Below are 18764 nucleotides of genomic sequence, written 5' to 3' on the forward strand. Positions count from 1 at the left end.
ATCTTCTTTGAGTCCAATTAGCGGGAGAGCCGACATAGGTCGTATCAGATGTACGGTCTGTGAAACAACCAGTTACTCCAAAAGCTTAAGCTGTTAGATAAGGCATAATTTAATCTTTTATACCTTAACACTCACCTCTCATGTGTGGCCCCTCTTTTGGGTTTGGCCATTATATTGCATGTGGATTTTTGCTGTTCGGGAGGTTTGAACCTGCTCTGTCACCATGTGAAACTACCAGTTACCCCAAAAGCTCCTCCTCACGTGTGGCCCAGGCATTTGCTCTAATACCATGTGAAACTACCAGTAACTCCAAAAACTTAAGCTGTTGGAGAAAGCGTTATTTAATCTTTTATACCTTAACACGGTCCGGATGAACAAAATGTGGGTCCACTATGTTATTACGAGCATACCTAAAGTTAAGAACGTAACATCGCCGGTGCCCTGGATAAAATTTCCCTGTAAAATAGTCCTAATAATCTAATTTGAAGTTTCTTATGTAGTAGATGACTGATGATCTAAACCATATCATTCTCCGGCCCCAACAGTACATAGGCCATGCCCCAAAAAATGTAGGTCACAAGATGAAACTAAACCCTGGAATTTATTGGGGTTTTTCCCTTGCTCCAAAAAATGGAGGTGATAAATTGAATGGTTGGATAGTCCTTACCTGAGTTCTTATATGGTGTAAGCCCTTATAGTCCCGTATTTTTCAAAAGGTACTGCATGGACCACTGTATAGGATGATCCAAACCGTCCATGTGATAGGCCACAGCGTAAATAGGGTGTGCCCAAAAACTCATTTCTATAGGATGATCCCAACCCTCCGATCTAAAGAAGAACTGCTTATTATGGAAACCTCTATAGATCGGAGGGCTCGGATCATCCTATGGAAATGATTTTTGGGGCACAACCTTTTTACGTTGTGGCCCATCACGTGGACGGTTTGGATCATCTTATGATCTGGTCCGTTGGTCCGTACCTATACAGTTGTACCTAACTTGCTTTTAGACGATGGTAAAAATAACGGTTTACGTCGTTAAAGGCGGTAAATGCCGACTCCAGAGGGGGAATTTATCAGCGCCCCAACGAGTTCGTTTCCAATTCCTCTCTCTCTCTCTCTCTCTCTCCTAAAGTAGTCTCTTCCTCTCTCTCTCTCTCTCTAAGAAAATCTGTGTAAGCATAATACCTTTTCTTGATAATCCACATCCAAATCTTCATTTTTACCATCGATACCTTTCCTTTTTTTTTTTTCCATTTCCCTGTTTTTAGCTAGGATTTTGAAGCATATTTCAAAAGGGCTTCATGCAATGTCATTCCTCTTGAACTGGTGTTGAGGGCTCTTTCGGTAACTGTGAGGTGAAGGTTGCTCTAAGGTATGTATATTCTAGTATTCTTCTCCTCCTCTGTATAGAATTGTTCTATCTTGGTTCTTTTTTCTTTACAATAGATTTCTCTTACCAAACCCAAGTATTAAAAAAAAAAAAAAAAAAAACCCATTGATTTTCATTAATTTTCTAAAAAAGGAAAAAGCCCAATGTTAAGATTTTTGGATAACAGTGATTTTCAGGTTATGTAATCCTCTTAGATTGGATTCTATAGAAAGCTTTTCTTAGATTTTAATGGGAAAAATTATAGGATGAAATTAGATTTTGATGGTTAGGATCATTCAGTAGATATGATTTTTGTACCATTTCCCATCTAATAAGGCCTTTGAAAACGGTCATGTGTATGCTAGTGATTTGCCACAACAAGATCTTCATGTTGGTATCATATTCATGGTTCAAAAACTCATTCACTCTATTGGGTTTCGAAGCTCAACTGGGAGTTGGTGTCAAACAACTCTCTAACTCAGTTCGATGATTCGATCTGGTCTTGAATTTTTTTATTTAAGACGGTGATTTCAAAACTTTACAACTATTGCACAGATACTTTGGTTCATACAGTTGTTCCTAATGTTAGACAATTTGTCGAGGACTTAGCCCAACTCACTCATTGTTTACCTACATTGTTTGCCCTAGTATCGGTCAAGATCAGATTTTTTAGGATGCCAGTCAGCATTGCATTTGTTTTTCCATTTTCCTCACTCAATTCTTTGTTCATTTGCTGTGTTTTCGGACTAATTTGTATTTCATTCTATTCAGCAATATTCTCGCTTTAGAGAATTTATATGATGCCCGACCGTCAAAATCAGACGGGCTAGGTGGCAAACCACCGGCCCTTGGATTTTGATCTGGTCAAAACACTCAAAAAAGGTGTTTTGACCAGATCAAAATCCAAGGGGAAGTGGTTTGCCACCTAGCCCTTGAGATTTTGACGGTCGGGCACAATATAAAAACTCCTCGCTTTAATATGTGTGTTTTCTGCAATTATGTTCTAGATTGGGTTGTTTATTCTTTGATGGAGTGCAATTTTGCCTAGATATGTTGAAATGCCTGGCGAGAATGCTATGATCACTGACTATAATTTCCCCCTCCTTGAATAGGGCTTCTGATTATTTCATGTGGGTTTCTTGTCTAAAGTAGCTTTCTATTTAATAATTTATCAGCATTGTTCTTGATCTGTGGGAAATAGATTTGTTTGGTGGAATCCTTTTTTTTATAGTTTCCTTTGGAAGTGTAGCTGAAGAGGTGTGCCATGGTAGTGATAGGGATTCTTGTTTTTGTGTTCGGGTTGGTTGTCTTGATCCGTGGGAAATTGACTTGATTCGCAGAATGCTTTTTTTTTTTTTTTTTTTGAATAATTTTCTTTGATTGCAGCTGAAGAAGTGTGTGATTGTTGTGATTGGTTTTCCTGGATTTGTATCAAGGTTGTATGTTTTAATATTTGTTCTAGGTGTTTGAGATTGTCATCATCGTGTTTCAGATTGTGATCATCGTTGATCTTCTTCTTGTGTTCTATCACTTAGAGGAAATGCCACAAAAATATGTGCTAGATTGCTCTGGAAATTAACAAATATTGCTAGGTGTTGCTTCTTGAAACAAATAGTTTTGTTGTGATGTTACTTAAATCAGAGAAATGCTAGGTTTTGAAGAGCTTGAAAACATTTAAAATGATTGTGATCCTCCAATGAAATAATGTTTCTGTATTTTAATTTTATTCTGAAATTTATTTACAATCATTTTTTGTTTGTTTGACATGTTCTGAGGTTTCTGTGTTCTTCCATGATTTGTGTGGATTCTGTTGCCATTGATTTGTGTCCCTCATATGATCTGGCTACAATATGCATTTACAACGCCAAGACCCTTGATCGAGAGTGTATACAATATTTCTGTGTATTCATATGATTTGTATGGATTCTCTTGACCACTGACAAGAAAAAAAAATGCCAGTGGTGTAAAAATATGACTCTGGCATTCTATTACTGATGCATGACTAGTAATAGAACGTCAGTGGTATAAAAATAGGACTCACATTCTATGATTTTAAGGTGAACGCACCACCCCAGGACCAGGTGCCCATGGGGTGGGGGCATCTCTCCCCCTCATTTTTAAGTGGGATAAAACAGGACTCTCCTTCTCTCCCTCTGTATCTTGCTCCATCCTATTAAATCCCATTGCCACTACTCCCAATCAGCCCCATACCTCTAGGGACGAATAATTATCTATATGTGTTCTCACATTTCTATAAACGAAAGAAAGTTTCTTCAATATGGGAGCAGAAAGGACCCAATCTTGGTCCATGCATCCTATCAATATTTCTTCTATCAAAATTAGGGTTCCAAATTCGAGGTCATGCTTGGACTGTCCCAAAGAGAGAGCGACTGAAATCTCGGTTCTTCAGAATTTGTTGCAGCCTGGTCTGGCTTGCTGTCCCAGTCCAATGTATGCATTGACCTGGGATTCCTTCCAATACTAATTTGAGAGTCTGCACCTTCACCTAGTAGAAATATTTTTCCAAATTGATCCGAGATTTTGCCTACAAATGTTTTCTAAAGAAATATTGGGTGTTTTCTGTGCTTACTATCAGGCGATGTGCTCGCCTCCCACCTATCATCAAGCACCTTGGCGCCACTTCGGAACGTGGATGCAAATCACCTATGCCTCCAAGCAATGGTGAAAATAGTCACCCAGGCTACTTGCCTGCCCACGCCAAGCAGAGACCGTTGGCTATGACAAACCAGCACCATGAGTGCAACCAAGCCGACCATTCAAAGAGCAGAACCCCACGGGTGGTCAAACCTCCCGACATGTGTGATGTCAGGACTCATAAAGTCACAGAAAACACCTCTCCAATGGAAGTGCACTAAGGCAGCGAGAGTCCAGGCCAAGCATGGCCAAATGGATCGCATGAAGCACCTTAGGGTGGAGGTCAGGCAAGATAAGGGAATTTCCCATGAAGCACCAAACGGATCCCTTTTCTACTTAAATTTGGAGTTAAACTTTTAGCTTTGTTCTTGTTGCAAAAGAGATTAGAGAGAAAGTGTGTGAGTTGGGTAACTCCCCCTCACCCTTTTATTAATATAATAAAAGCTGTACAATAACTACAATGACTAAAATGCCCATAGGCATATAGGCTTATTCTAACACTCCCCCTCAAGCTGGAATGTATAAATTGTACATTCCTAGCTTGTTACATATGTCACTCAGTTTTGATTTATTTAATGGTTTGGTAAACATGTCAGCCAACTGTTCTGCAGAACGAGTAAATACAACGCGTTTCTCCCCTTTCTGGATTCTCTGACGAATAAAATGACAGTCAACTTCAATATGCTTTGTTCTCTCATGAAAGACCGGATTCGTCGCAATATAGATAGTTGTTCTGTTGTCACAATACAACTGTGACGGCGAAGGAAACACAGTACCAATCTCAGCTATGAGTGATCTCAACCAAATAATCTCAGTTGTAGTATGCGTCATGGCTCTGTATTCTGCCTCTGCACTTGATTTTGCAATGACATCATGTTTCTTACTTTTCCATGAAACTAGGTTACCTCCAACAAAGGTACATAACCCGATAGTCGATCTCTTATTCGCAGGGGATCCAGCCCAATCAGCATCCGAGAACCCCTCAATTCGTGTATGACCATGTCGTTTGAATAATAATCCCTTTCCTGGTGCACCTTTCAGATATTTGAGTATTTGAACCACTGCATTCCAATGCGAAGTACGAGGAGAGGTCATGTACTGGCTAACCACCCCAACGGCATAGGATATATCAGGGCGAGTAACCGTAAGATATATAAGTTTGCCCACAAGTCTTCTATACCTAGCAGGATCCTTCAACAACTCACCCTCTTCTGGAACCAGCTTCACATTTGGATCCATGGGTGCAGCTACAGGTTTCACACCAAGATTTCATGTCTTTTCTAACAAATCCAGAACGTACTTCCTCTATGATAGAGACAAACCACTAGAAGAATATGCAACCTCTATCCCAAGAAAATATCTGAGACGTCCCAAGTCCTTTGTCGTGAACTCTTTTTGTAGGAAGACTTTCAGTTTTCGAATTCCCCCTGAGTCACTCCCTGTAATAATGATGTCATCGACATATACAATTAACATAATGCATCCTGCTGAGGACTGATGACTGAATACTGAGTGATCCACACCACACTGCTTGAGGCCAAACCTCATAACTGCCTCGCTAAATCTGCCAAACCATGCACGCGGTGATTGCTTCAACCCATAAATTGCTTTTTAGAGGCGACAGACTGATGAGGACAACTCTCCTTGAGCAACATAACCTGGTAGTTGCTCCATATACACCTCTTCAAGGAGGTCGCCATGCAAAAAAGCGTTTTTCACATCTAACCGGTGAAGATGCCATCCAATATTTACTGCAAGGGAGAGGAGAATCCGAACGGAAGGAATCTTCGCCACTGGGGAAAACGTCTCATGATAGTCAACACCGAATGTCTGAGTGTAGCCCTTGGCCACCAGATGAGCCTTCAGTTGATCAACGGTGCCATCAGATAGATATTTAATGGAGAACACCCAACGGCATCCTACCGGACGAGCACCAGCAGGTAGAGAAACTAGATGCCATGTGTGATTAGAATGCAGAGCTCCCATTTCAAGATCCATTGCAGCTCACCATCATGGGTGATGAAAAGCCTCATCCAGAGACTGGGGTAACACAGCAGAAGACACAGACAAGACAAAGCTTTTGAAAGGAAGAGTTAGACGATCATAAGAGACAAAATTAGAAATGGGGTGAGCAGTAAAATGAGAACGAATACGTGAAGCAATAGGAGAGTTAGAAACAACTACAGGAGATGAAGGTACTTGATGAGAGGGTAAAGAGATCTCTGCCTGTGAAGACGATTTGTCGGTGTGAGGAAGTTGTGCCTGTTGTTGACGACGTTGATATTGGACTTTAGTAGGGGGACGATCCACCCTAGGAGCACACGAATCAACCTGTCCAGTGGGCCAAGCAGGAGGAGGTGCTAAGGAAGTCGGAGGAAGAGGGGGAAGAACAGGAAGAGAAATGGTCATATCAGGTTCCGTTCTGACAACATGAGGAACGGAGGTAGAGCCAAAGAATGATTCTGATTCAAAAAATGTCACATCAGCTGATACATACCAACGGCGCAGACACGGACTATAGCAACGATATCCTTTCTGGGTGCGAGAGTAACCCAGAAAAACACATCATTCTGACCGAGGGTCAAGCTTGTTGCGGCCAGGTCCCAAATGATGGACAAACAAACGCAACCAAAGACATGGGACGTAAGAGGGAATGAATCCTGATGTGGATAAACGATGTGAAATGAAGAATCCCCATGAAGCACCGAAGATGGAAGACGATTGGAGAGGAAACAAGCAGTGAGAATGGCGTCAGACCAGTAGGTTTTAGGAACATGCATCTGGAAGAGGAGAGTGCGAGCCACCTCAAGTAGATAGAGCAGTTTCCTTTCGGCGACACCATTTTGCTGCGAGGTGTATGCACAAGAGGATTGATGGATAATACCATGAGAGGAGAGATAATCTTGAAAGCCACCAGTATCAGAAAAAAAACTCACGTGCATTATCAGTATGTAGGCATTTAAGACTGCAACTAAGCTGGTTTTTTATTTCATTATGAAAATTTTGAAATGCAGAGAAGACCTGGGAGCGGTCTTTCAATAGATACAGCCACGTCATTCGAGAGTAATCATCAATAAAAACAGCAAAATACCGAAATCCATTATTCAACGCGACCCTAGAAGGTCCCCATACATCACAATGAACGAGCTGAAATAAACTATCTACTCTAGTGACAACTCAAGACGGGAAAGACACTCTATGATGCTTCCCGAGTTCACAAGACTGACAATGAAATGGAGTGACAGAAGAGGGAACTAAGGATGTCGCCCGGAGGCGCTGAAGTGATGGGAGACCAAGTGCCACTAAAAGGCATCCACTGAACTGTGTAAGGCTGACGAAGAGGGGCTGCAGTCAAGACGGTATAGGCCATCCACCTCACGACCCGATCCAATCGTCCTCCCAGTCGAAAGATCCTGAAAAAGACAGTAAGATGGAAAGAATGAGATAGAGCAAGAAAGATTTTTCGTAATTTGGCTAACAGATAATAAACTAAAAGGAGATTTAGGTACACACAATACTGAAGATAGCGGAAGATTAGGCGAAGGACATGTGGTACCAATACCAGTGATAGGTGTAGTGGAACCATCAGCTAAAGTAATGGATTGAAAAGCAGATGGAAAAGTGCGAAAAGAAGAGAGCTGTGATGAGTTACCAATCATATGGTTCGAGGCTCCTGAGTCAATGATCCATGACCCGGAGCTAGAAATTAATGTAGTATGTGAACTACCTAGCTGGGCAAAGCCCGCAGTGGCCTGTGAAGCACTCTGTCGAAGGCGCTGGAGCTCCTCATAGTCTGCCCGCGTAAAGGAGAATGAGTCATCAGCAGGTGGCAAGGCAGGGGCAGAGACGACTGAGTCAAATGGGACAGAAGTGCTGAGGTGAGCTGATCGAGGTGGCCTGAGCTCGGGGTGCAATGTGTAACAAGTCTCAATGACATGGCCATTGCACTGGCAGTGGGTGCAATAAGGACGGCCACGCCCACTCCCAACATGACCACCACCACAGCCACCGCGGCCATGAGCTCGTGAAAAAGAACCACCACCCCGAGAAGGATGAGTACCACCACCACCACCATCATATGCTGTAAGAGCCGAACGATCAGAAGTAGGGTGGGAGGGAGTCTCGCTAACGCACTGCTGAGCTCGGAAGTAAGTCTCGCGCAATGAAGGAATGTTCCCAGAACCAAGAATCTGATGGCGCAGATGGGTAAACTCTGGGCCTAGGCTCTCAAGATCGTGCACCACTCGAATATGTTCCCGTTGACACCGGAGAACATTAATATCAGAAGTGAGTAGCAAAAAGACATCAAGCTACTGACATAAAGAGATGAACCTCTCGTAATGAGTCTCAAGAGACATGTCGTCACGACAGAGCTGTATCCACTCAGAGTAAGTGGAACATATACGAGTGATGTTCTCAACCCCGGAATACGTCACTGCAGTATGATCACAGATCTCCTTCGCAGTCGGAAGAAGAATCAGAGTAGAATAAATATCAGGAGTTATACTCTGCCATAGAAGACTCTGTATCAATGCATCTTCCTGCTCCCATCGAGTATACGTAGGATCCTTAGGCGAAGGAGGATCCTCACGAAGGAAACGAACTTTGCCTCGCCCAAGTAGGTAAGTCTCAATCGCAACCTTCCACGGTAAATAGTTAGTTCCATCAAATTTGGCAATATTCAACTGTGGGTAAGAATTTTCCACAGGTGCCAAGTGAGAAGAAGAAGAAGAAGAAGAAGAAGGGGCCGAGGTTGGGGTAGAGGCACTAACGTCAGTGGTCATGCCAATGGAGGGATCAACAATGACGAGAGGATCCATAACGACAATAAATATAGACGAACAAAGAAACCACTACCAACGGCAACAGCAAATAGAAAGGAGAGAAAGATAGGCAGAACCAACTAATCAATAGAAAGAGTCATATGGCGATGTCAAAGGTGCAGGACATGAGTATAGAGAAACCCATAAAGAACCAGGAAGATGCTGAAAGAGAAATGGAGAAGAGGATTAAAGAAGATCAGCACATTCAGCAAAGAAAAACAATGAAATGCAAGACCAGAAAATAGATTACGATTTAAAAGAGGGTTTTAGAGGGTATAATAGGTGGAGTAGGTTGGGTTTGAAAGGGAGGGGGCGACGGGGTGCTTGGGGGGGGGGGGGGGGGTAAAAGAGAGTTGAAGTAGCTGTACTGTAGCGGTACTATAGCGTCACTGTAGCGGTACTGTAGCAGATTAGGGTTAGGGTTAGGTGAGAGAGAGAGAGAGAAGGGGGAGGGTTTAGGTTTAGGGTTAGGTTAGGGTTGATGGAGAAGATGGAGGGTAAAGGTTTCCCTAGGGATCAGAAACCCTAGGGCTTTGATACCATGTTGTAAAAGAGATTAGAGAGAAAGTGTGTGAGTTGGGTATCTCCCCCTCACCCTTTTATTAATATAATAGAAGCTGTACGATAACTACAATGACTAAAATGCCCATAGGCATATAGGCTTATTCTAACAGTTCTGAATGAAATATAATAGGGAAGTGATATATCCACCCCTTTTTATTACTAGGGACACCCAGCAGCAGTGTATCAGTGACTGCAGAGGGGCTGTTGTACTTCATGTCAAAAGGATTGAATGGGGCTGATTGCCACGTACACTGCTGCTGGGTGTCCCTAGTAATCAAAAGGGGTGGATATATCACTTCGCAATATAATATTTGTTTTTATTCTGAAATTTATCTTTTTAATTTTGATAAGCTTTATCTGGATCAGTGACAAAGTTTATCAAGATTCATTCATTTGGATACATTGCAAAGAGAAATGTAGTAAGCATGTCTTAAAAATGGGTCAGTTTGTTAGAACGGTAAAAACCCATATTGGTTATTGCTCTTTCTACTTGAATTTAGAGTTAAGTTTTATTCCTAATCGAGTTCATTCTAGCTTATTCACTGTTTTCTATTGTTTGAAGTTTTCCTTGGATCAGTGGACCAGTCTTATCACTTTAGCTTTTGATTGAGCTACAATTTTCTCTTAATTCGTACTTTATTTCGTTTGTATCTATTCCCAAATTTATATTTTTAATTTTGATAAATTTTTCCTGGAGCAGGGGCAACGGATATCAAAATTCATTAAATTTTGTTTCATTGCAAAGAGAAGTAGTAGGCACCTAAAAAATAGTGTGGAAAAGTTAAGCAATGTCGTGTCATGACAGATGTATGGAAGCCGCTTTTATGAGAATTCCAAAGCATCTGGATCGATTCTTCTGTCAGTAGTTGTTTCAGAAGAATGCTGTTGTGCCTGGATTTTTGAAATAAAGGAGCTCTGAGTGGAATTCGCTATTCTTGTCTGATGGAGCTCAATGATGGTTTTTTATCAGAAGAGCATCAAGAACTACTTAAGTCTGTGTCGGAGAGTGTGGATCCAATAGCTGTTTCACCATTGGAAGTTTCCACGTCCCCAAGGTCCCCTAAGACACATCACGGCAAGCAGGGATCCAACAAAGGGAGTCCAGCCAAGGATGATAGGCATTCACATTCTGGACGAGATGGCCGTCCCAAAAAAGGTAATATGGTATTCCTTCTGTACTTTGAATCACATGTATTCAAAAAACATAAGATATTTAACTTCATCCTTTTTCCTTCAATTGGATCTGTATACCTCCATCATTTGTAGAAGAAAGAAACACCCATTTTATTTCACTAAATCACCTCAGCTATATGGAAATGGCACCACCTTCCTTGTAAGTTGTACCAACCAATGCCTTGGGAACATGGCATAATATATGTGTAGCAAGGATGTTTCTATGATTATTAGATAGGAATATTATGCACTACACCATATCACTTTAAGTCCCAGAGTTTAAAATTTTGGACTTAGATGGTAAAACTGAGTTGACTTGGGTGATTCAATGAGTGGCACAGTCAAATTTTTATTAACTAGGGTGAGTTAATGAATTTTTTTTTAATTTACTTGATAGGGAAAATGTGGAATCAAACGAGAACTCATCGACGGTAAAACTAAGTCGGCTCGGGTGATTCAGTGATTGACTTAGTTTTTAAGCTGTGGTAAATCCTGTTTCTTGCCTAGTCCGTAGTTGATCCCCTTACTTTCTTTCACCCATGTAACGAGTTCGATTTTTGTTTCCAATCCAATCCGGTACATACTTTTTACTTTTTCACCAAATATGTGATTGTCCCTTTCCTACCATATATTCCATATGATAGCATATGGAAGTAGTTTCCACAAAACCAGTCCCGTACCCATTTTCGGGGACAGCTTGTCCCCCTCCTGTACCTCTTTTGATAGTAATAAAAGTCAGTTTTCAAAAAAAAAAAAATCCTGTTTCTTGCAAATCAGCTATAAAAAAGATTGCCATAAGTCCTACTCAAAATTTTTCAACCCTTTGGCACCTTTCGTGATGCAATCTTTCCTGTATATGTATAACTATTTGTTGGTATCAGGTATTTGTTTATTGTGCTTCTGTTCTTCATTTTGCTTTTCAGCCCATTCTATTTTTCAGCCCCATGGGGGCTTTATTCAGTCTCGCTCACTTTAAAGCCCACAAAGTCAAGTATGATGGGGAATCTATGGTTGGGTGAAGAGGAAATGGTACATTAAAATGGTTCATTATGACCCAATTGACAAAAATGTGTATATGTTTCTATAGTTAAGTTCTTTCTGTTCTTTAGCCAGACCGACCCAGAACATATCCTTTCATCATGTTTCTTTGCATCTTTTTTTATATTTTCTTTTTTTATTGGATATTCTATTAAATAGTTTGTTAACACTTTAATGTGGTTTCATTGCTCTTTCCATCTCTGTTAATTAATTTTAAAAAATCTGAACAGGTGGCTCAGGCGGAAAAGGCACATGGGGAGGATTACTTGATACAGGAAATGATGGTATTCCTGACCCTAATGACCCGAACTATGATAGCAATGAGGTATCCAACTAATTTTACACCTTTTCACTCTCTTTCTGTAATAGGATGGATTTATTTGTATCTTCTTCGACTCTTTTCTTTTTCGCTTTTCTTATGCCTATATTTTTTACAGTTTTCTAGTTGCAAGTTCTTATTTTGACAATAAAGCCTAGATGTAATGCATGACACTTTTGAGACATGCCCAATACACTGAGCTTATCATAGTTCCTAGGTGTGGTTGATTTCTGTCCAACCAATGCCTGGAACTTCTACCAATTCTGTAAATAAAGTAACTTGTCTTTCTGGAACCGGCCAGACACCTGAAACTTTTGTATGTGCCTACATATGATCAGTAATAATTCTAGTTCCCAGTGTATCCAATTTCTCATTCATAACTTCCCATTTTTGCAGGAAAACTTACAGTTAAATGCTAGCAAATCACCAGGAGCTTTCGAGGACTACAAAAAGAAGGTTACTGTGGTCGTGGAAGAATACTTTGCAACTGATGATGTCATCTCAACCGCAAATGAATTAAGAGATCTAGGCTCTCCAGGCCATGCTTACTATTTTGTCAAAAAGCTCGTCTCCATGGCCATGGATAGGCATGACAAAGAAAAAGAAATGGCTGCAGTTTTACTATCTACACTTTATGCCGATGTGATCGATCCTCCTCAAGTTTACAAAGGTTTCAGCAAACTAATTGAGTCTGCCGATGATTTAGTTGTAGATATACCGGATACAGTAGATGTCCTTGCTCTCTTCATAGCACGGGCCGTGGTTGATGACATTCTTCCTCCAGCTTTTTTGACTAAACAAATGATGTCCTTATCAAAGGACTCAAAAGGGATTGAAGTGATAAAGAGGACTGAAAAGGGCTACTTATCGGCCCCTTTACATGCAGAGATAATTGAGCGCAAATGGGGTGGGAGTAAGAACAGAACAGTCGAAGATGTGAAGGCTAAGATAACCAATTTTCTGATCGAGTACGTAGTAAGCGGCGATAAGAAAGAGGCTTTCTTGTGCATCAAAGATTTGAAAGTCCCTTTCTTTCATCACGAAATAGTTAAGAGGGCACTGGTACTAGCAATGGAGAGAAGGGCGGCCGAAGGCCGTATTCTTGATTTGTTGAAGGAAGCTGCCGAAGAAGGGGTGATTAATTCAAGTCAAATATCGAAAGGGTTCGGTCGCCTTATCGATACCATCGATGACTTATCACTTGATATCTTAAGTGCAAGGAATCTCTTGCAATCCTTGATCTCCAAGGCTGCATCTGAAGGCTGGTTGTGTGCCTCGTCACTGAAACCACTTTCTATCCAACCAGCGAAACAACTAGAAGATAACATGGCTAGACATTTCAAGATGAAGGCTATGTCTATTGTTCGGGAATATTTCTTAACGAGGGATGTTTTTGAGGTAATTAGTAGCTTGGAATCAGAAAATAGTGATTCAACCCCTGGATTAAACGCTATTTTTGTGAAAAAGTTGATAACTCTAGCGATGGACAGAAAGAACAGGGAGAAAGAGATGGCTTCTGTTTTGCTGACTGCTTTGTGTTTTCCAGCCGATGATGTCGTAAATGGTTTTATTATGTTGATTGAGTCTGGAGAGGACTCTGCTTTGGATATTCCCGTCTTTGTCGAGGATCTAGCGATGTTCTTAGCAAGGGCAGTGGTTGATGAAGTGTTGGCCCCACTACATTTGGAGGAGATTGGGAGCCAGTGCATAGGTCAGGACTCTGTTGGGACCAAAGCACTTCAAATGGCACAGTCCTTGCTCCGGGCCCCACTTTCTGGCGAGAGGATTTTGAGGTGTTGGGGTGGCGGAGGGAGCAGTAGAAGTGGATGGGAAATTGAAGACATCAAAGACAAGATTGGAAAGTTATTGGAGGAGTATGATTCTGGTGGGGATGCGTGGGAAGCTTGCCGCTGTATAAAGGAGCTTGGCATGCCATTTTTTCACCATGAGGTTGTTAAGAAGGCATTGGTGACAGTTATGGAGAAGAAAAATGAAAGGCTGTGGGGTTTGTTGGGTGAGTGCTTTAATGTGGGGCTCATTACTACAAATCAGATGGCTAAGGGTTTTGGGAGAGTGGCTGACTCTATGGATGATTTGTCTTTGGATATACCGGACGCTGGAGCACAATATGCCCGTTATGTTGAACGAGCAAAGACTGAAGGGTGGCTGGATTCATCATTTCCATACGGAAGATCTGGACATGCAGTCGAGAATGGTATTTATTAAACACTTCTCTGATTAGATGTTGGTAACGGCCTTTAACAACTAATTAGAAAAGTGTAAAAGATAAAGTTGTGTGGATATCATTTTCACTTGATAATTCATTCATGTAAATGAATATCTTAATTTTTTGAATTCATAAATAAAACCTTAGCATTCATTGGTATTAACTTAAAATTTTGGTATCTTACATTCTATGTTGCATCGGTACGGGTAAGAGTGTTGAAATTCGACACGGATATTGAGTGTCGGATTCAACAAACCTTAGAAAGAAAGATGCATTCACCAAAAATATTTTAATCAATTCTCAAATTTGCTATCTCGCATTCTCAAATTTGAATTTTTTAACATAAAATTTTGATTATAACAAATAATGTATTTAATATTAATAGGTTAAGTAAATACAATGTCTAATATCCATGTAAAAAACTTACTATTAGGATGGATAAAACTCAAAACATGTGGTAAATTGATTTAGAAGTGTTGCGGCGTATCCTAAATATTGGAATCCGACACCGGTAATTCAACCATTCGGAAGAATACTTGTAACATGACTTACATTGAATGGTGCCTCAGAAATTGCTGATAACTTTTTTTCCTTTTTACCTTTTTAAAAGTCTCCTGTATTAAAACAAGGGATATGATAAATGCGCCCCTTTTCTTTGCATGGGACGGCCAACTGCAGTGCATGTGGCAACCAGGTCCGTTGAATCCTTCCCATGTGAAGTACATCAGCAGTCATAGATACACTGCTGCTGGCTGTCCCAAGTAAAAAAAGGGGCTGATATCTCACTTTCCTAAAACAATGATTTTTTATTTTTTTGAATGATGCTAAAACAATGATGTTTACTATGTTTTATGTTTGTAATGATCACTTGTGCCCAAAAAATTGGTACAAATGAGTATTCTGGATCATTCTGTAGTTAGATATGACATTTAGCTTGTGCTTGTGTTGGCTGGCTTCTTTCTTGGATCCTCTGTTTTTGCTTTGGTTGGCTCGTTGAGCATATGTTTTCTCATTTCAAGGGGTGCTTACTGAACCAAACTAGGGATAGTTTTCTTTCTCACTGTTGACTCTCTTGAGGTGATTAACTATAGAATTTTAAGCTGTTGATGCTTATAATGTATTCATTCAAAAGTTTAAATAACTAAGTAGAGTTGCATTTTTAGTAGAGAATCCTTCTCTTAACTTTGGTTTCCTTGTACAAGTGGGGCCCTTATAATCAATGCTCCATAAATTTAGGCTACTGGTATTGGCACTCCCATATTTATATTTTGATAATGGGATGAACTCATCTATTCTTTTCTGTTTTGACTGCCTGCTGTGAGATCTTTGGGAATTGTAATAGCTAATAAAAGACAGCCAATTCTTTTCTGTTTTGATTGGATTCTAAGAGCATTTTTAGGAATTGTAATAACTGATAAAAAGACAAGCTGGTTAAATAATAAAAGACAGGGTAAGTTCATCCCATTGTCAAAACATGGTAGTGCCTATATCAATAGCCTAAATTTATAATCTCTTATATCTGACTGCTAAGACAAGGAACCAACATTGTTCCAATGCTCATAATTTATAATACTTAATACAAGATCCTTAGGAAACATTATTCATAGCACCTAATGATTGGTGTTCAAAGCACATTTTGTGTGTATGGACAAAAAAATTCTTTAGTTTCCTCATGGAATTCGTTACAGTGGTTACAACAGCTATGGACTCTGACATGATTGTGACAGCGGCACCAATGACGGATGCAGTCAAGACGATAGTAACATCATACTCCCTCCTAGCAAGCTAGTGTATCAGAAACGTAGGCAGGACAAAAAAAGTTGGGGGACTTTTTTCTTTTTTTTTTTTTCATTTTTGTCTTTTCATTTAGATTAATTAGTTCAATGAAATTTCAAATACATAAAACGAGTTTCTTTTCCTTTCTTTTTTTTGGTAGGTAAGCTGGGGGGGGGGGGGCGCCTTACCGGTTTATTCCTTTCTTTTCCTTTCTAATAGCCTATTACACCCCCTTGTATTTGTTTTTCAAATGTTTTCATGCATTTTTCATTATGCTCTCCACACGTTTCTCATGAATAGCTAATAGTTTTAAATTTTAAAGCCGTTGAGGTTTTCATGGTCCACATAAGAGGCATTAGTCTCTTGTTTGATACGTTAAAAACACCTCTCCTCCACATATCTCATCCTCTCTTCTCTTAACACATGGATAGCATATGAGCTCTTTCTTCTATTCTCTTTCCTAGATATTTCCACGACTAAGCTTGTGTATACCAGCTTTAGTTTTCTAATTTCAAGCTTTTTCAAAGTTTTTCTGCTTAGGCACATTGCTGAAATATAAATGACCAAGTAACACCAACTCTAACAGCTTAAGCTTTTGGAGAAATTGGTTGTTTCACACATGGTAACAGGGGCGACGACACTTGTAAGAGAAAGGGGGCAGTTGCCCCCCTTAATTTTTTGGGAAAGAACAAATATACCTTTATCGGTGAATGTCACCGAATGCAAAAAACAGATGAAAGGGCGCCCCATTGGTGAATGTCACCGAATCCATTTATTATTCTTTGACTTATACAAGTTATAAATGCATATTGGTCCCATTCCACCAGTGGGGTTTGCAAGAGAATTTAACATTCCACTTTTTGACGAATGATAAACCGAAGGGCGCCCTTGCAAAAACCAACTCCAAAGGCGCCCCCCTTGGTCCAATCTTAAGAAAGTGATCCACTTTCTCACTTTCTTAAGATTGGACCAATGGAGGCGCCCTTGTAGCTGGTTTTTGTATGCCACACTTCATTCTATCATTCCTCACTTGAATATGTTTTGTTCTCCGGAACAAGATTGAAATATATAGCCAAGGGCATTTTAGCCGAAGTGATGTTTACGCCGCTGGTGATGGAATATATAAAGGATTTTTTTGGAAACTATAATATTACTTTCATTTGTTTGGAGAAAAAAAATTACTATAATTTTTGCCCCCCTTGTGCATAATTTCTGGCATCGCCCCTGCATGCATGGTAAGGCACACTTTTGAGTAGGAAAAAAGTGATAATGGCCGCGCGTATTGGCTAATTTATAAACTTAATCTGGACACGAAATTTCACTTTTAGAACTGAAATGAATAGTGATGGGGTTGTGATCAGAGATAGCAATATTCTTGAAGTAAGTAAAGGAGAGAGAAAAGTTTTGGATCATGAACTCTTATGATACATGAGTAAACTCTAGAGTCTGCTTTTTTATGTTTAAGTCCAATATAGGGAAACACCAATAGATTCAATACCAAAAAGCACTCCCCAATTGTCGTTGATACACTGGTCAAACTCCCAAACTTTTGGAGTCTTTGGAGCCAAATTTACGTGTATAAGATATTTAATAGCTATATTTTTAAGAGGCTTTTGTTGGATCAAATATCAAAGGTGGTACCGCTTTCACAGTAGGCACAGTATAAAAACTCAAATAATTTTATATACTAATATCCGCGCAACCAGTTTTCATACTTGGATGAACTCACATTGTTTTTACATTCTTTGATTAGTTGTTAAGAGCTTTTTTGGAATTTGTAATGGCCTTTGAGAACTGGTTAAAACATGTAAAACAAGGCAAGTTTGTCCTGTTATCAAACATGGCCGCCAGATATAAGTAAGCTTAACTTCTTGGGGTAAAAATGGAACAAAAGTCTAAAAATGTAAGGTATTCAACCGCTATAAAGAACTTTACATCTATAAGGGAACCTGGAAAAAACAAGTTCCATAAGGCCCGGTTTGGATTGCAAGAAAAACATTTCTAATGGAATTTTTTTTCTTCGGTAAATTTCTTCTTTCCATGATTTACAGGAAAATAATATGTTCATGCTTAGTTTAAACGGATATTATCATACTCTGAAGGCCCTCTAAGTAAAATTTGAATAGGATTCATTCGAGTCATTTTTTTTGTGTGTAAAAAAGTTAGAAATGTTTTTCCTTTCCAAACTTTTCCAGAAAATTCCTATAATCAAAAGAGGGCCTAAGTATCTTCCATTCATATCGATTTGGGTCTTTCCAAACCATATTTAGATCTACCCATTCTTTGATTTAGAATCATCAAATCCTTGACTATTGAATACAATGGGATTTCACACTTGTTGAATCTTCAACTCGAGCTCCACTGATTAACACCATAGGAATGTGTATGTATAAGATATCTGATAGCTCTAAGAAGTTACTATTTATAAGGAGTTTAATGGTTTAAATGAAGCATTGCAGTTATAAGGTTTTAAATTATCTGACGGCCATCCAAAAGTTTTCCCATTGTATATGCAGTATAAGAGATTTGATAGGCAATTTCCTCCAGAGCCATGTCGCGGCTCACTTTTGCAGGAGAGAACAATCACCCACCTTTCGTGAATAAAAAAAAGAAGACAAAATCTGCTAAAAAGTGAGCCTATGTGGCTGCTCTCTCCGCCAAAAGTGTGAGATTTGCTAGGCAATTCATCCGAAAACCATTCCGCGGCTCAATTTTGCAGGAGATTAACAGTTTAATAAAATGAATAAGACAAAATCCTTGAAATGGCTTTGGACAAAATTGCCTAGCAAATCCCATAGTTTAAATAGAAATAAGATACA

General features: G+C 39.8%; 1 protein-coding gene across 1 annotated transcript; it reads left to right on the plus strand.

The window, feature by feature from the left end:
• Positions 1–1114: 1114 nt before the first annotated feature.
• On the plus strand, positions 1115–14320 carry LOC143889276 (MA3 domain-containing protein). Its single transcript, XM_077393457.1, has 4 exons — positions 1115–1373; positions 10113–10568; positions 11854–11948; positions 12339–14320. The coding sequence occupies exons 2-4, from the start codon at positions 10355–10357 to the stop codon at positions 14166–14168; spliced, it is 2139 nt and encodes a 712-aa protein (XP_077249572.1). The 5' UTR covers positions 1115–1373; positions 10113–10354; the 3' UTR covers positions 14169–14320.
• The last annotated feature ends 4444 nt before the right edge of the window (positions 14321–18764 follow it).

Source organism: Tasmannia lanceolata, unplaced genomic scaffold (assembly GCF_043159265.1).
Source record: "Tasmannia lanceolata isolate RefF3 unplaced genomic scaffold, GAP_Taslan_0.1 ptg000013l, whole genome shotgun sequence".
Classification (NCBI taxonomy): Eukaryota; Viridiplantae; Streptophyta; class Magnoliopsida; order Canellales; family Winteraceae; genus Tasmannia; species Tasmannia lanceolata.